The sequence below is a fragment of the Thunnus thynnus genome, chromosome 19, assembly GCF_963924715.1.
Source record: "Thunnus thynnus chromosome 19, fThuThy2.1, whole genome shotgun sequence".
Lineage (NCBI taxonomy): Eukaryota > Metazoa > Chordata > Actinopteri > Scombriformes > Scombridae > Thunnus > Thunnus thynnus.
Genome location: NC_089535.1, coordinates 20,639,325 through 20,658,928, shown reverse-complemented (window position 1 = coordinate 20,658,928; position 19,604 = coordinate 20,639,325). Strand labels below are relative to the sequence as shown.

At 40.3% G+C, this 19,604-nt stretch overlaps 1 protein-coding gene across 1 annotated transcript in view; it reads right to left on the bottom strand.

Moving 5' to 3' along the window:
• Positions 1-19,604, bottom strand: part of LOC137170670 (ephrin type-A receptor 5) — a 70,293-nt gene that overhangs the window by 6,334 nt on the left and 44,355 nt on the right. Inside the window, exons 9-18 of the mRNA XM_067574190.1 lie at positions 19,383-19,485; positions 13,920-13,987; positions 12,764-12,889; positions 11,805-11,990; positions 10,926-10,987; positions 8,006-8,073; positions 7,764-7,905; positions 5,774-5,923; positions 2,113-2,306; positions 503-667 (exon numbers count right to left, since the gene is read on the bottom strand). Of these exons, the coding sequence (XP_067430291.1) occupies positions 503-667; positions 2,113-2,306; positions 5,774-5,923; positions 7,764-7,905; positions 8,006-8,073; positions 10,926-10,987; positions 11,805-11,990; positions 12,764-12,889; positions 13,920-13,987; positions 19,383-19,485 (1,264 nt within the window). The remainder of the gene's footprint in view (positions 1-502; positions 668-2,112; positions 2,307-5,773; positions 5,924-7,763; positions 7,906-8,005; positions 8,074-10,925; positions 10,988-11,804; positions 11,991-12,763; positions 12,890-13,919; positions 13,988-19,382; positions 19,486-19,604) is intronic.

Sequence of the window (19,604 nt, the reverse complement as noted above, 5' to 3'; positions counted from 1 at the left end):
ACCTTCACAACACTTTGTGACAATGTTCATCACTTATCTAACTAAAAAACAACAAAACAAAACAAAACAAAAAAACACTCAAAAACCCTGTAAGAATTAAATAGTGCTGACCTGATGCAGGGAGTGTCATTAAAACTGCATTGCATATTGGATTGTCGTCATTCGAATCTGGGTTATATATTACTAAAACATGCATTACTAAACTTTAAAGGGTCAGTTCACCCACAGTTTTTGTAAGGACTACATTCTTCTGAATTGTCCATATGAAAACTGTTGACAGTGAGTTTGTTGACTATCCAGAGTAACTGGACACAGCTCCTGGAAAGGAGCTGATTTTTTTTTAAAAGTAATTTCTCACTGCCATAAGCTCCACGAACAAAATTCTACCCAACTCTGTTGCATTTGTGTGGCAACAGAAATCTCGGAGACACATATCTAAAAACAAAACTATCTTGTACATGTGTTTGTTTGTGCTGTATATGCGTACTGTAAGTGGTCTTACTCAGATGTCATCTGAGCCACTGTTTCCAGTGAAGAGTAACCTCCTTCCATGAAGAGCTCAGTATAACGACCCATCTTGATGGTGTCGAGCCACTCCCCTACAGTCTTGCTCCGGGCGTTGAAGTCCCCTTCTACGCTGGCATGCTCCACTAGCAGGTTGGAAACCCTGGTACATGCACGGATATAAAGTACAGAGAGTGATTGATCAGTGCAGTCAAAGAAAGAGTAAGTAATGAAATTAAAACACAAGATTATATATCTCAGATAGAATCCATCATTGTTCTGTTTCACTTCATTATCATAAATGTTTTTAGGAGCAGGATTCACTGTGCTATCAAACACATTTTGAAGCTTAGAGCTGAGCTCAACAGCCCTGGCAGTTACCACTGAGGCTTCATAATGCTATTTATGCACCATCATGCAGAGCTGAAAATGCTGTCTATTCAAAACTTTTTTGTAATTCAGCTCACTCTTCATGGTAACAAACAAAGCGCTCCATGCTATCAAACAAAAATGTTCACGCTAGCTAACAATATTCTCCACACTACAGCTAGAATAGGAGTGTCATGTGGAACAAGCACTGGCCTTGCTGGTGTCCCTTTAATCTGGCTATCTGTCATATGTTATTGCACGGGCTGTTAGGTAATGCCTTGATTTATTAAGTGTGTTCCTGCGTGTGTTTGGTGTGTGTAAGTGGAATAGAGAGATGAGAAAAAAAGATCTCACATTCATTACGTCTGCAAAGAAATTAAGGTAATGAGTGTGTCTGACTGAAGGTCTACTTCAGAGCACTTACAGCCATTTCATGCCATTATACACTAATGCAATGTATATACATGGTAGGGAAATACTAATTGAATGTTCAAATGTTCTGATAGTCTGAGGAAACCCCACTGAATAAAATTCACACTAATGCTTAATTTGACGAAATTTGAGCCCCTTTCATTTATTTCTCTGCTCTTCTTTGCCAGCGTGCAGCGATCAGAGACTTTGTCCAACCTGATTTAATTATGCAGTTACACAAGACTTCAATAGAGACTCTATTTACATTTCATCTGAACAACGATGACTCTATTAACTTGCAGCACTGGGTTTAATTCACTTGGGAAAGAATAGGTCTTTATCTTTTCAAGATAAAAAAAAGAAATGTCGCTAAAATGTCGGTAAAAGCATCACAGTCTCATCCAAAGCCAACATACATCACATTTTGACAAGATTGAAACTAATTTACATTTAGCAGTGGTTCACTAGTTGTTACTTCAAACAATCTTTGAAGAAAGTGGAGGTCTAATATTTAAAATAGCACCAACACATCAGTGATGTTCCCAACTGATGTGATAACTACAATGCAGTCTGCTTCAATACATTTTTATTACTAACTTAATCAGTATTAGACATGAATTGAATCTCTTGGACTGGATTCTGCACAAATATATATGAATATGTTACAATTGCATACATTTATATCATATTCATGTCAGTGTAATTGTTGGCTGTTGACTGCTTAAATAACAAAAAAATCATGTATGTGATTGACATGTGCATCCAAGCAGTTACCATCAACATTTCAAAGAAATTGATTTATTGTTGTTTTTCTGTGCGAATTCCCACCTGTGTGAGGAGTTGACTAGTTTTTTTAATGAGCTGGGGTTGCGAATGAGTTTGTCTAGTAGACAGACAATCTCATCGAACTTGGGGCGGTTGCTGCGTTCTCGCTGCCAGCAGTCCATCATTAGGTGGTACAGGGCCTCGGGGCAGTCCATAGGACCTGGCAACCTATAGCTCTCCTCTACTGCCTTTATTACCTGCAGACAGACAACGGGATGAGGAGGGACAGAGGAAGGTTAGTTTTTAAAAAGCCACAAGGTTGTACAATACCTCTGGACAGTCCCAAAGATCTGCCAATAATGACTTCCCTTAATTTCCGCTTAAAGTAAAGAAAAGGAGTGAGGTGGAGCGAATGAGTGAGAGACTAGTACCCCATTTATACTGACAGTACAAAAGGGTTACCAGACTGGAGAGCAGTCAAACCCCATATGTAAATCTCAGTCTTCCCCTACCAACCTGGAGCCTGCTTCAACTTCACCTTTATTGTCCCCAAGGAGAAATTTATCTCACAGGCAGGTAAAACACAGAACACACTTGAACATAACACACAATAAAATACATATTACAAAGATATGCAAAACATATGCTAAAGCACCACACACACAAGCTCACATAAAACAATGTACATCAGTGACAGCATAACATAAAACCTGGTGTACATGCAGCCGTCATCATCCAATCAAATCATCAATGGCAAAAACAAGATCACCGTCATCATCCATGAATGTTATGGAAAACGGATCATCGGCTGACTCATCCTGAGCCTGTGAAGGCACGAAAGACTCAAAAATTCCTCACCCTCTTAGGTCTGGCCAATCAGAACTGAACCTTTCTCTTGTTTTCAGACTGAAAACAAATGCAGCTTTGTCAGTAACCTTCTTTTATTTGACCGAAACAGTTCATATAACCTGGATATAGGCATGGAATAAGCCATGCAGACACTGAATCTTGATTAATGGTTAAAATGTAATGATGAGCTTCGATAAATTTGTTCAAAGGATTCTCAACTTTGGAGACATTTGATATGATTATCCAACATACACCAAAAGATTGGGCATCTGATTCTTCTGTTCTAACACCTATATGACCTTTAAATAGATAGATAACGACAGAAACCAGTAAATCTACTCCATGGATGAAACCTGAAGAAGACAATCAATCATTTCTTAGGTATGGAGAGGACACAACTTGTTTGGCACCTGAAAATGTAATAAATTCCACAGCAGGACCACAACACGCCTCAGCAAGGTAACATTGCTGCCGATTTGAACTCTCCTGAGTAAGATCCTGAATCCTGATGCTAGCCTCAGGGGTGCTGCTCTCTATCTGACCCTACACTCGAACCTCCATGAAGTTAGAAAGCAAAAAACGAATCCCCTGCGAGGATCAACAAAGTAACACATCATGAAAGCATTATTTGATTATTTGATACGCTGCATAGCCCAGTTAATCATTTCCGCAAGTAACAAGATGCAGCACTGAATCGTAGAAATGTTTTTTTGGGGGGGTGAGAGAAATTGAGATAGATGAATAATAAATAAACCTTGACTCTCTCTCAGTTAGCCCCTGCAGTGGAATGCAGGCTGGAGTTCTCAGCCTCGTTCTGCCAGTGCGAGACACTGGAGGGAATTGATTTGTTGAGTTCATGACAGGCTTTACTTGTGTCAAATTCACACACGCACACAAAAAAAAAAATCCCCCCAAAAAAACAGACATGATAGCACTCCAACACACATGCATGCATGGAAGCGCACGTACACACACACAAAAGCGTAAGAGAAGAGGCGCAGCATCAAATCATTGCTGCATGTTGAGAGGGTGAAGAACTACACATAGCTGACTGGCAGGGAGGAAAGATCAGAGAGAGAGAATGAGAGGCTGAGGTGGGAGAGGGAAAGACGGAGAGGACGGACGAGAGGCGAGAAAGAATACAGACACAGACTGAGTTATTGGGAGACAAAAGAGAGGACGAGAGAAAGGAGTGAGAAGAAAAGGGAGAGAAATGGGAAACAGAAGGGGTAGAGCTTAGAGAAAGAGAGTGTTAGAGCCTGCACTTTCTTGTGCAGATCAGAGAAAATCCAGCATAACACTTTCAATTAAACATCAAACGTCTTCTCTTCTCCTTCCTCTCTCCTCTTATCCTCCTCTCCTCTCCTCTCCTCCCCCCCTCCCTCTCTAAACTTCTCTGAGACAGTCTAATAAGCAAAAGGAGGAGTGAGGGGTCTGAAGCAGGGGATGAAGAGGTCACTGGAGGGCTGTGCGTGCATATGTGTCTGTGTGTGGGAAGTGAGCGCATGTGTGTGGTGTCTGGAGCTAATGCTACGTTCTCACTCGTTGCCATGTGACAGGATTGAAGTTCTCCCCCATCAAAATGACCTCTGGGCTGCACATTACTGTAGGTGCTTTCCCTCTTTTTCTCTTTTCATCACACACTTTGTCTCTTACTCACATTACTTTATGGGGTACTTGCTGAGTAGAGCTAACTCGCTACCGCTCCACAATAGCTTATTAATAAGTTTTACAATTTGGCATTCAGCAAAATCTTTCTTTCCTTCCTTCCTTTTTAATATTTTTAAATAATCTAAAAATGTGTTACACTGATGGGTGATCTATAGCCAGAGTGAGTGCGCAGCCCGTTATTTTCCCCGCCACCATTTTCTGCTTAGCTCTGCATCTTCATGTGTATTCACCTGTTTCACTCTTTTGCTTACGCACATCTTTCTCTGCACCCCACAATGTTTCTCTCTGTGTTTCCATTAAAACTGTTCATGCTTATTGTCAACACTTTGCAGTAATAGATTTATAATAATAGGTTCCCCGCACAGCCCTCCCTATTCTAACCCTCATTCTTCTGACAGGAAACTTGTGCATTTTACCTTCTCCCCCCAACATCTCCATCTCTGTCTTTATTACACACAAATCACAAGTTCCCAAGGAACATGTTCTACTATAAAGTGAGTGAATTATGGTGACAGCATAAAATCATAAATTTTGTTTTTCTCTGTTAGGTTTATAGTGCTTCAGTCAGGATATACAGCTTTTCATTTATCTGGTAGGTCAGCAATTTGAGAACTGTCAATTTGTTATAGAAATATGAGTATATGACATATTTTTTATACTCTATATCAAGAGAATGGATGAATCTCTGAATACAGTTGACTATACAGAATAGTTTTATTATTGGTAAATATGAAAAAAAAATCAATATATGATTCATTTTTGATAATCAGAAATCCATCATGACCTGTTTAACACATGAAGCAACTCTATGTTGGGTCTCGACCCCAAGGTTGGGAAACACTGCCCTTAAATGGCGTTCAAAGTGCATTCTTGACCCTAGAAACAGCGGTTGAGAAAAGCAGCTTCAACTGTTCGACTGCTGTTTCCAAGTGCTCAGAAAAAAAGAAAATCTACAACATCTACAATTCCATAACAACATACTTCACCTGCCGATGAAGATCATGTGATATGATTGAAAGCTCCAGAACAGCTACTAAATGGACCTTGTGGTGGCATTGTTTTCTCAACTGTCCAGGCTTCCTCAGGGCCGTTGTAAAATACTGCTTACTTGGCATGCATGATCAAAGCAAATTAAAACTGGCACACACAAAAAAATACAGCGTGCACACAAATAACTTCCACCACAATAACTAATCAAACTTACGTCTTGATTGGACATCTCCCAGTATGGCCTCTCTCCGTATGACATCACCTCCCACATGACAATCCCATAACTCCACACATCGCTGGCCGAGGTGAACTTCCTGTATGCGATCGCCTCTGGAGCCGTCCAGCGAATAGGAATCTTCCCGCCCTGTGACAACATGCAAGAATATAGAAATCTAGCAAATGTAACATCTGTGAAGGTTGAAGTATTTTCAATCTGTTGCGCTGCTTTGAAAGCTATAACTAATATGTTTACATAGACATTACAGTGAATAAATACAGCTGCAGTCTTACAAAATTTTTGCTTTTTGCTACACAAAGACAAACCAAGAACAGACCTTAATTGACACATTTCTACAGCATGTGGTCCAACCCACAATTACACTAATGACTACCAATTTACGAAGACATTCAGGATACCAAGTTTTAACTTTCCTCTACGAATTCCCTGTCCTAACTGTCGGGGGGTGGGGGAGTGGTGCTGAGATTCCTGTACTCGTTTTCCTCGTCTTCATTATCGCGCTTTCATTGCAAAGACAGAAAAGTTCACAGGATGACTGCTGAGTTCCAGAGGAAAATGTGTTTTCAGCTGATGAGTTGTGAAATTAGCTTGATGCAGTATTGATGAACACAGCAGCAGGATATCTCAGGGTCTGATTATTTGAAGGCTGTAAATTATGTTATTCTCACTGCTCCATCAGGGCAAGAGAGAGCTAGGCAGCGGGCGAGGGTGAGAGAGAGCAAGACACGTAGCCTGGCAGTGAGAGGTGAGTGACAGGATATTTGGCGCTAAGGCAGCAAGACTCAGTGCTAATTGAGTGTTGTGGAGACTGAGTTGAGTACTAATTGGCCCTCCTCCTGCAGGAAGCAGCCCGTCTCTCGCTGACAGGACGCCACTCAGCCTGGGACACACAGCTCAATTTAAAGACCGCTGCTGCTGCTACTTCTGTCCGTGTGAGTGTGCGTGCGTGTGCATGCAAGCGTGTATGTGTGAGACTGTGTTGTGTAAGAGTTTTCTACTTAATCCAAAGTTTGATATAACACAATCACTGTGCACATACACAGATATGCACAGCAGATTATATGTAAATGTCACAGAGTGCCCTTCTCTTTTTATCTCACACACATGTGCTGAAATAATTAGTTGAATAATTGATTAGTTTGTGTCATATATGTACTGTTATAATGTGTGATGTCTGTGTTAAGCATGGTCAAAGGTCCAAAACTTGAGTTTAATGTATGTAAAAAAAATGCTCCCTGAAAGTCAAAAGCACAGGCTTCAACCTACCCTGAATGCTTTGTTTGCAAAGTTACCTCTACTTCCCCATTGAACTGACATCTGATTGTTCGCTCAGGCCCACAGCGGTCATTTCTTATGTAGTCTTTGTTGCTAAGGTTGTTGCTAAGGTTTTTCCATGTGTTGTTTGCATTGTCTACTCTCATATTTCGGATCAGATTCCATCTCGAGCATGTATGAATGTATTTGATAAATTGACATTTCGAGTAAAGAATGAAAAAAAGAAATGAAATCCTACTACTAAGCTTTATTTACGTAGTCTCCAGAGCTGGTGGATCTTGGCTGAGGGGCAGCTTCTGGAAACTAACCAATCAGAACAGTGTGGGCTCATTGGGAGGGGGGCTTAAAGAGACAGGATCTAAAACAGCCTGTTTTCAGACAGAGGCTGATCTCACCTGGGCCTGACCTACACCTGGAAATGTGTATAATATGTCCCCTTTGATTAATTGTCGAATTAATAAGCAAAAGTGCAAAAATTAGATTTTAAATAAGAGGATTTGGAGGCCTCTGTTTTTATCATTGTGAACTGAACATATTCGGGTTGCAGACAGTTCGTTAGACAAAACAAGCAATTTGAAGATGTCACTTGGGACATGGTGATGAGCAATTTACATTATTTAACAATGCAAACATCAAACAATCATATCATTAGTTGCAGTCCTCTTTCACACAAAAACATGCATATTGTTACCCGTGTGGTGTACGCAGCCTCCGGGTCATCTTCCAGGACTCGAGACAGGCCAAAATCAGACACCTTACACACCAGGTTACTGTTGACTAGGATGTTACGAGCTGCTAGGTCTCGGTGGACATAGCCCATGTCAGACAGGTACCTGCATTTATCAACACAAAGGAGATGCTTAAACCTAAACATTGTGCCGCAATGATACGTTGAGTAATATATTATGTGTTCATGCGGACTTGTTTGTGTACCTCATTCCGGATGCGATGCCACGCAGCATACCAACCAGCTGGATTACAGTAAACTGGCCATCATTTTTCTGAAGAGAACAAGCAAACAGATAGCATTCTGAAGAGGCTGACAGGTAAAATCAGCTAAAATCCACAATAATGCAAATGAGAGAAGACGTGAATGACCTTGAAAAACAATAGCTAAGTGAAATCCACATGAGCATTGATAGCCACTAAGCCCATTGACCTACAGTATAGCAACAAAGTTAATACCAAAGTCACAACTCTGCATGCCCAACTTTCAGTCACAGTTTGATGTCAGTGGTGGATTTTTGAGGGTAAGCACTTGATTGCAACCTACTTTCATTTTCACTGATTATTCCTGAGAATATAAATTCCAAATAATATATCTCTGATAATTACCATGGAGGTACATCTAATGACAGTGATTATGGTCTTCCAATCATCGCTCTCCCTGTTCGGTACATCAACTGTATACCTTTGTACCTCAGGTCATTCCTCCCATGTATCCACATCTGTCAACGGCTCTCCTGTTCTATTGACGGACTTAAACCAAGATTAAGGATTCCTCTAATCCTGCCCAAGGCTCATTGCTGTCCTGCTGCCCTGAGTCACACCATGTTTTATGAAATCACTGTCTCTGGTGACAACACCAGCAGAGCTGTGTCTCTCTCGAGCAAGTCACGGTCACTTTGTCATTCCTCATTTCCAGCTCTGACTCCAAACTTTCTCCCTCTCCTACCCTTATGGGAGCTCCAAATCTGCATACCCCAATATTAATAATTAGGTCTTTCAATAACCAGGGGAAAATTATAATGGGATAAAGAATTTTTTGTCAAGGACAGAATCATTTTTCCCTCTAAAATTTTTCATGCTGGTTAAGATGTAGTCCCTTGAAAGACTTAATTCCAGTCACAGCAGCGACCTATCACCCCTCTAGTGGCAATTCCTTTGGTATTTTGGGGTCTACAATGCATAATTTGGATGCTGCTCAGTGCCAATGCAGGGAGTGGTGTGCCCTTCATAGCAGGGTGGAAAGTAAGAGTTTGGAGGTTGTGGTGGTGGATGGACTTTCATGCTGCAAATCAGAGTTTGCATCTTGTCAGCCAAATACTGTTGAAAAATACATAATTTAACAAATGTTGGCACTATGATCAAAGACCAGAATCACTATGTGTACAACTGTTTTTGTGGTGTATAAAAAACTACCAAAAATATGACCAATGGAATTAGGCTGACTGCTTCATGCTAAAGGGGCAGAAGAGAAACTAGCTTCATAAAATAATGACTGCTCTTTTTCTCCTATAGAAAACTCTCCCACTCGGGTTCCTCTTGTTTACTCCCAATGACAGCTCTCATTGTTAGTTTAAGCCTCAGCTCCTTCCAATCCAAGTGTAAACTATCCAGCCTTTTCCTCATCCTTTCTCCATATTTCCACAGCAGATATGTACGTAGCTTTACTACTCCTTTCTCCCCTCATGGTTTCAGCCTGAGTTTTTATCACTTGTACAACTACTTTCCCCATCCATCCACAGCAAAACATCCCACTTACAAGTGAAATGAGATGTTAAGCCAAAGGTATGAGTTATGAGCCACCCCTTATACAGCAGTGCATTGTCCATAGCTGTGACAGCTAATCCAGGAGCCAGTCCAGCCCCTGGCTTCTCATGGCTGTGTCATTTATACCGGCCTCAGTACAGCAGCCATCCATGTAATTACTTCACAGGGTTTTTTTTTTTCTGTGCTGTTCTGCCTGCTGGTCCCTGAGCTCCTCTGCCAAAAGGCAGTCACATAAGCAGTTTCCACTGACCACAACGTCCTTCCTTCCTCTGTCTTTTGTCTCACAGCATCCTCCCAATCCACACAAAGATGAGAACATCCTGTTCAGGTAAACGTCTTTCATCTTCCCAGTCTGCGTTGTCTTTCACGCACACCTACACCTCTAAGCACCACTGTTTTATTCTCACCTTTACCCAATTTTCATAATTGCTTTTCTGAAATATGCCTTTACCATGTTGCTATTGTTGTGCTGAATCATATGACCTTATTCCTCTCATCTCACCATTAGCCATCTGCTGTAGGAGTTTACCCTTTTTTTCAAGCAAGACTCAGCCTTGTCTGCCAACTGAGCACCTTGCCATTGGACCCGTGAATAGACTGAAGTGCAGACTGGAGAGGGATCATTTAATTTAGAGATTTGCCAGCCTGCCTCTTCATTACCATCCACCTTCTCCTCCCGGTGAGGTCCAAACTGTCTAGACAGTGTGCACATGATTCCAGCCCTGAGCACTTGGATGTCTTTCCTATTTTCTAACAAAGTGGTCGGTCTCACAATCGGGGCTAATGACCATTTCAGAATGTGTAGTTTCAAATCTTTACCATATAGACATATAGCTTGTGCTTTACTCTCTTCTCTGGTTCATTTCTGTTTGAATTGTAGAATGAGGAGTTACTGAATTGGAATAATGATAGCTTTAGTGCACATATTCTCATTTGTGCTGATCCTCTTTGCCCACAATGGTGCATCTCAATTACAAACAGCTCTCAAAAGTGTATTTTCCTTTCCAGAAGATTAAACATTTTTCCACCTCTGTGATAATTGCCCTTCCAGTTTGGCATATCAGCAAGTAGTGGCTCTCCACCCCTGACCATTTGCCACTTACTTAGGTCCACTGAGGTGTTTCAGTCCAATACAGATCTATGTCCGAGAGCTGACTCCATTTACTCTTAATAATGCATAATATGCTGCTTATTTCGTTTTGATTGATTCTTGAAAATCATTCCACTGCCTGCCTTCTATAATTATCATCCTCCCGTTTCTCATATTCCTCCTCCCCATTCCCTTTACAATCGAACTTCCTTATTCTTTGATTGCCCATAACCCTTCTCTTATGCATCCTTGTCCTACTTCTTCTCCTACCTTAAGGAATGTGTCCAGTGATCCATTCTCCATGTATTCAGTGATGATCATCACTGGCTTGCCTGAGAAGCAAAATATGAGAGTACATTTTACTACAAAAAAGCAAGTCTAAAGATGATGGTGAACTATAAATTCAATCTTAGATTTAAAGAGGTAGGAGTGGGCAAGAGGTTTTAATCTGAACACAGAATATCACAATATTAATTAACAGTATAAAACAGACTATCATACAATAGTGAAATTTATACATATCACAGGGAATTTAGGACAGTTTTAAGAGCAGCTCACAGTCTTATAGTGGCTGTATGGACTTCTCAGGTCTGATGTAGTCAGGCTACATTCTACTTTGTCAAATGTATACCTAATTTCATCAGGCTAAACTGTACTACTTTGTCAACTTCACCTTCCCTTAGACTCAGCTGTAAGTCACCAGCTTCAGTCTCTCCATAGTAGGGCTGCGACTAAGAATTATTTTCATAATCACTTAATGTGACACTTTATTTTCAGTTTGAGAAGATGTTTCTGAAGCTTTCTGAAGAATATTCAATTTATTTATGTTGTGTATTACTGTACAACTTGGGTGATGACATCACTGGCATGAATGAGTCAGAAAATGGTCCTTTCAAAAAGTACAACTCAAAGTACAGCTGAAGCTGACTGATGAAATACAGCTGAGAATGGAGAATGTCAAAAAACTCAGACAAAGTGCATCTTATAGTCTGAAGAAATCCGAGTCTGACAACTCAACCTAAACCTGACAAATTGAGCTTCAGATTTACTAAACATGCACAGTACAACTGCCATAGGAGTAGTCTCAGTAATCTGCATCTGGGAGCATCTTGGGCTCACAACCCCAAAGCAACACACAGCATGACTCACTCTTGGTGACCACGCCTTCCAGACGGATGATGTTCGGATGATTAAACTGGCCCATGATTGACGCCTCCCACAAGAAGTCACGTCTCTGCTGCTCTGTGTAGCCTGCTTTCAAGGTCTTGATGGCAACCTGGATCTCTCTTTTCCCTGGCAGCCTCAGCGGTCCGCTGCACACCTCGCCAAACTCCCCTGAGGCAAAGAGACAGACAGAGCTTGACTGTGGCCTCAACATTTCAGCTCACCTTGACTTGCAAAAGTCTTGTCCAATGGTAAAACAACCCTGAACAGATCACTTTCTTTTGCTTTTTCGAATCAGTGTTGCCATGCAATCATTTCTGTACAGTAAACAATTTGCAAGCAACTCTCAACTCCTGATTCAATATTCATTATCAAAATAGAAAAGTACCTAGAAAACAAAAACATTCTTACACTGAAGGGCTTATTTTACTGATGTACAGCTAGAGAGCTTGTAAGACTAAGAAATGTTAACAATCAACATGTTTGTAGCAGAGCACAAACATCATTTATAGCTGTGTGAGCTGTCATTTTCTAGGACAGTGTTTGGCTTAATTGTGTGTAAAAGTGTGCCTATACAATGACATGCAATTACAAATGTGACAAGTTTATGCAGGTCGAAGAAAATGTGACGCACTGTGGTGGAGGTAATGAGAAAATGGTTAAATTCTATACAACATGACAGAATTAGGCTAGACTCATCACTGTTAATACATCCAGTGTGTTTTAATCAAGTATTGTTTGATATTAAGCTGTTACAGGACATTAGAAGATTTTACCTGAGTACGCTTGACTGAGCAAGTTCACCCCAGTGGTTCAGAATGGATGTTAATGTATTCTGTGGTATATTATGCTGGCCAAATCAGCCCCAAACCAAGGCTCAGAATAAGAATCAGTGTTTCAGTAATGCACACACACACACAGGCAGGCACACTGGGTTGACTCACCAGCTCCGATGATCCTTTCTATGGAGATGAACGAGACGTCGATCTCCTGGGCAAATTCATGCACTGCCTGGTTAGGATCTTCATATGTGAGGGGGTCGATGTAGGTACGCACCCCTGGGAACTTTACTGCAGAGGCACAAGCATGGCATCATTACCATTTAGATGTAATTTAAGATATCAGCATTCAGTCAGACTTGTATCTATAATACAATGTATGCACAGACAACAATGTGATAGCATGAATGGCTGTCATCTTTGCTACAGTATATTTGATCATTTCATCATTGTTGTTAGCTTTAAAAATATTGTTATTGTCAATATTAGGGCTGGGCAATATGATGAGAGATCTGCACCATTTCCATAGGCCAATGTTCTGCCAAATGTTGCAAGGATCAAAAAGCAGGGCCTCTTTATGGCAGCCTTGAATTTACAGGATTTTTTCATCAATGTGATTAAGTACCTTGATTTGTCAGGTCATATGGTAACTTTATCTAACAAACATTTTCTCAAGTGAACTTCCAGAAACCCTAATCCCTCAGTATCATGAGATGTATACCAGTCCTGAAAGCTTTACATCTTCAAAAGCAGCATCAAGTTCTGAAAGTACTTACAGTACAGAAACTCGAGAACAAAATGCAATGACTCATAGCTTTAAGTATCCCAAAAGAAGATACCCTTTCAGTCACTTTTTGTGTGCATGATAAGTAATTAACACTCAATATTTTCTTTAATGCTATCAACCACTATGACAGTGTACCACGCATACTGGCACCGTGGTATTTCTCCTGACTTCTCCAGAGCTGATGTACCCGTCACGGTCTTCTCTGATGCCAACAGATGGAGAGCAGGGTACAATGCCAGAAATGTGACTAAATATATTAAGCTGTCACGGCATATAAATCATCACAGCTCTGCATGTCCTCTGCCAACATGGCTGCCATGGAGCAGGTTGTGAAGCTGTGTCATTCAAACAGAATAGCTCCTAGAATAAAACACGCACACGCACAAGCAAGGGCCTACGGTGGTGAATAAACTCATACAGACATGACCGCTGTTTGAACCCACTACTGTACATGTAGTATAAACTTTGGATGAACTTGCCCCCGGACACATACACACACGTACACAGAATTGGTTTGAGCTTTCTTTAACTTACTGTGACCATTGTGGAAGTGCATCTTCTCTTCTTCAGGATCCTGCTTTGCTTTGCTGTAGCCACACCGCCTGAGAGGGAGAAGACACAAACACATCAGTACCAATGTCAAGCTACAGTATTGTGCACATGTAAAAGCATTAACTGAACATTTTTATCATTGCAGAACACCTTTTAATTAAACATGTATCAATGACACACAGTGGTGACTTGCAGGGGTAGATAAAACATTGAGAACATTCTCATGGAAATGAATTTTACTTTTGAGTAATTTAATCAACACTGCAACAAAAGGTGGAACAAATTAGGATGAATGTCAATTAGACATTACCGATGACACAGTTCTGGTAACCAGCACTCTCATTTCTTTAATTTAATGACACATTAGAGAGCATTTAGTTTGAAAGTAAAATTGTCTTGTGTGTTTAAATTGTGGTTATAAATTTCCAGTTTCTTGTACAAGGTAGCACAAAATGTATACTGTATGGCCTTATGCATTTTATCTACTGCATATCTAAGCAAAGAGCAAACACTGACATTTACAAACAGAGAGAAGAAAGGGTAACTGACAGAGATTACAGTAAAGATACCACAAAATGGCACAGAAAAGCAAATCCTGGCACAATCGCACTTGGATCAAAGTGCAAGATAAGCTTTTTGTTTCCTTATAGGATCTGCTAACTTACATTTCTAGCTTTTCAAAAGTATTGCTGAAAATGCTGAAACTACCAGCTTTTCAGATGAAAGGAAAGGACTGCAGTTTTCAAATAATATAATTTTCCAAGAAAGCCCCTGTCAACAGAGTAACTGTGACTTTTGGCACATAAGAGAGCAGTTTTGCACTTTTTGAAAAGAGGCCATGTACAAAATAAAGATTTCTGGTCACTCAGAAGAAGAATGATGTATACGAGAAATTCTTTTAAGACACAGGCTTTTGTCTGTGTCCGTACCAGATGCTTTTCTTTTATATCAGTGTGAGCAAGCCTGTCTGTGTATCCCCTGATGCACAGGCCAGAACCTGTATTCATTTGTAAGATATGTGGATGCTTTTGTGTTTGTGTGTGTGTGTGTGTGTGTGCTCTCAAAGAGCCTCTGTATGTCAATATTTAGACAAGCAGTGTCAGAAATAATCATAGATAAACCAGTTTAAACTGGAGGATTGATTTTATACTTGATCCTATTCGCAAACACACACACACACACACCCACCCACACACACACGACACAGGCAGAACAGACACAGAGATGCACGCAAATTACTATATGTGAGGTAAATGCACCTTGCATTGCATTTTAAGAGTCAACAAAATGTAGTAAAAGGGCAGAATTTTCGTAATTTTTCAATTCTTGAAGACAGATAGCTCAAGTGCATGAACATATGAACAACACACACACACACACGCAGAGAGGTTATGTCCAAGTCTTTCCCATCACAGCTCTCTGTAGGACAGCCAAGCTTGGCTAGAAGCGTTTGGTATAGGGAGCTGGATAGTCAGGGGGAGGGGAGTCTGTGTGTGTGTGTTTTGTACATGTGTGTCTGCCTCAGGGTGTTTAGTTTGCCGGATCTGTTGAGTCAAGGGGTTTGAGCACGCTCAGTGCCCAGCCGGCCCTCCAACTTCCTGCATGTGTGTGTCTGTACGTGTGTGTGTGTGTGTGTGTGTTAAACCATGCATACATACATCAGTGCGTATGTGCGTGTGTGTCTACACATGTGTGCTGTGTTTGAGTGTCTATGCATGAGTGTGTAGTCTGGAGGGTCATGCAGGAGGAGGGGAGGTGGGGATACAGTGGATGGAGGGGGTTGTGGTGTTTGTGTCCTAAATCCATCACCGGAAAATTTGGCATTCCTCCATCTCTCCTCCCCCACACCAAACCAGAGCGATCCTCGATCCTCATCCCTGTTCGGCTAAACCAAAACCACCACTGTGTCTTTGTGATTTGCTTTTTAATCCTTGAACATCAGCAGTGCACCCACTGTCTATTCATCTGATCATTCTGTTAAAGAACTACACATTTGCCATCTTTGTGAGTAAATTATTACATAAGGATAAACCACATTACAAAAATAATGACCTAATAGTTGAAGGGAATGGGAGCTCAATGAATGGAGGAGCAAAAAATGTAAGTATGGATGAAAGGATGAATGAACAGACCCATGGATAGATGAACACAAGATAAGTCATTAATACAAATGAATTACTGGAGAAATGGATGAATGAACAGATCATCAAAAAATGGATTTGAACATAAATTCACACTCTGAAGCTGCCATGAGCTTTATTGATTATGATTCATTAAAAGGATATGGATATACATACATAGGCTGTAGCTAGCATCATGGGAAATGCAGTTAAAGAAGCTGAATTCAGGTGAATCAGTTCAAAAGCTCAAAAACTTCTACAGCCACATACATTGAAAGAGTTCAGGGGCCTTTTATGGAAAAAAGGGATGAGAAATTGAATGTTTTCAACTATTTCACATATGGAAATTTATCATGTTTTGTATTTTGATGTGGTCTTTACTGTTTGCATTTGTGTATGCAAAATGACAACAAAATTGGATGTACCGATTACTGTATCAGACAAGATTAAAGGGAAACTTCGTGATTTTTCAATCTGTACCCTATTTTCCCATCATTTTGTGTCTAAGTGACTAATGGGGACAATGATTTTGGTGCAGTATTGAGCGAGAGTGCTTTGGCCGGCAGCTGCGAAATGGGCTGCAATGTAATCCTTTGGGGCAGTTGTGCCCTGTCAATGTACGTCCACTAAAAGTGTTTATTTTTGCCACTGACAGGCTCAGATTGTTATTATAAGTGTGTGACAACATTATGGAGAGGACAGTACAGAGAAATAAAACATTTTTTCTTCACCTTTCGCTTGATCAGGTCTGTTTGTTATTGTGTCTCACCAAGTCTCGCTCAAGGAGAAGTCTCACTCTGAAATCTTGCGAGAGTTGAGTTGTTGCATGAAGACAGCTAAATAATCAGCTAAATATTCAGCCATGACTTTGAAAATCTTTTAGATAACACTGGGCTATGCTTTCTGTGCTCCAACACAACAAACTCTCTCTGGCGCTCCTCTCTCCAACTTTCACTACCTTTTCCACTGTTGTCTTCCTGCAACAACTCAACTCAATTTCAGAGCAAGACCTGGTTAGACACAATAACAAACAACTGCTGGCTGAAGCGCTCTCGCTCAGCTCTGGACCAAAAATTCTTGTCCCCATTAGTCACTTAGACACAAAATTATAGGAAAATAGGGTCCAGGTTGAAAAATACCTAAGTTTCCCTTTAAGTGAAGGAAATTTAAACCTGGACTGGGTTGCACCAGTTGTATGTTTGTGTATAAAGTCCCTCCTAAGTTCTTTGCAACTACTAGCTAGTTTCAAACTAGCGATTTACTAAATCAGGTTGCACTATTAAAACTTGTGAAATGTCTTAGGTAGTGAACACTTGAATAATGCGTAAATCGGTTGCAAGGAAACTTAAGGAAGTCAGTGTAGCATCACAAGCTGTACCCATTGACTGTATATACCCAAAAGTGAAGAAAATATCTTGATCGCCCCCTGGTGGCTGGCTGCAGTATAGGTCATAAATGCCACCCCCTCCATGTTAGCGGATGGGTGTGAATGGGTGAAAATATTTAATTACAACTTATCTCTATGGAAGAAGTAGTTTGTGTGGTGCAATTGGTTTTAATTTAGCGATGTGTGAATCTCCACTTAGTAAACACTTGAGTTATTGCTAGAATAATTAGAATTTACGAACAGCTGGTGCAACTGGCTCCTGGGGGTAAGCAAATACAATATTAATGTAGTGTTCAATACATGGAGCGCAGTGTGTAACAGGGCAAAGTTGAGCCACTAGTCTTGAGGAGAATCCTTTGTACATATCTTCAGCCCCAAAAGCAATAACCTAAAAAGAAATCCTTAATCCTGACCTATTACAAAACTCTAACCTCAAGCCCCATACTAAATCCCATAATTCTGCTTAACAACACAGAAATATCTGGGTCAGAAATGATACTGTCATTTTTGTAAGTCAGCAATAGGTCAAAGGAGGATATGAGGACATCGTCTGACTAAGCTAACATCCACATTATACAGAGATGTACATAACAGGTTTGCTTTACAAATGATTATAGTTAAGAATAAAAATTAAATGAAACAAATGAAACTGCACTTTCTGTGCAGCCTCTTCCTTCAGAATTTCATGGGCAGAATGGCCACTTTTCCTAAATGAATTATGACTTTCTTTGTAAAATTTAGTTTGTATTTATTCCCTTGATGAAAGCAATGGCATAAAACTTTATTCTCACCATCCAGTAATAACATCACTTATTCTAAAAATGAGAGGATGAGAGATGTGACTAGAAACTGTTTTACCCTCTCACAGTTCACAGTTCATTTGATTGCTCACACTCTGTCAGTTCACTGTTACTGAATATTAATGTATTTCATTAACAATTCAAACAACAGAACTTATACCATGGTCTGAGTGAATACTTTCTTCTGATTGGCTGGCAGGTGTGCATTAAAACCATTTAATGCACACGTAGTTCAGCTCAAGTTTAATCACCGTTTGAAATTCATCCGCTACCCAACTCGTAACCATAGCAACATTAAAGAGCACAGCTGTCAAAGCTTACTCATTATGAAGTTTTGAAAAATGGGATGCAGCAGAGGAAAAAGAAATGGAGAAAAAAAAAGAAAGAAACCAAGTGAAAAACAGCACAAGGAACTGATACCTGAGGAGCTTAAAATGATAGAGGAAGAGAAGGACGAGGTTATTACAAAAAAGGCAACAAAATGGGCAGTTAATATACTGAGAGACTTTCTCTAACAAAAACAAAGGAACACTGATTTAGAGACATACTCTGCCGTTATGCTTAATGACACCTTACATTAATTTTATGCCTCGGTTCAGGCTGGCGGCAAATAGGGTGTGGCAATGGTAAGCTCTTGCTTCATAACCTTTGGATTTTGAGTGCAAAACTTTCACCAGAAATTTGCAAATGCTTTTATTTTATATTGTTGGCAAATGACCATGGTATAAGCAGGATACTTGTAGATGTGCGTTAAATGGTTTTTACAGCAACCATTTGAATTTTTGATCATCTTATATACATATATGAAAATGTCACATGTATTTAAAATGTAACATTAAGAATTCAGTAGTCATTAAAGTTTTAAATTAGGAATTCACTTACATTCAAGATTCAAATCTTTATGAACATTATTTGCTCCCATAATGCAAGAACAATAAATATGTTGCAGTATCATTTCATAAAGTCCCAGTTTTTACTTCATGTTGGCACTGTTGGTAGCATAATATCCTTTCCAACTGTGTTCTTACTGGAGAAAAATATGTGTGGGCAAACAGAATGCACCTGTCCTTACACCTACGATGTATACATGCTGTACTGGTTGTGTTTATGTTTCTTCAGGTACATATTTAAGGCTTACCGTCCGCTGAGCAGGAATCCAGCAACTACTGCCAGTAGGACCAGAGCCAACGTGACGGCCACCGCTACTATAGAAGCCTGAGCACGCTCACTGGTAGCTGTTACTGCCAAGGAAAGGAGATAAATACAGAATTAGGTACACATAGTATACATGCACACCAGCACACCTGACATCTGTTGTTGATGCAGCCTCCAAAAGTAGTTGGAAGTCTTGTACAAGTTG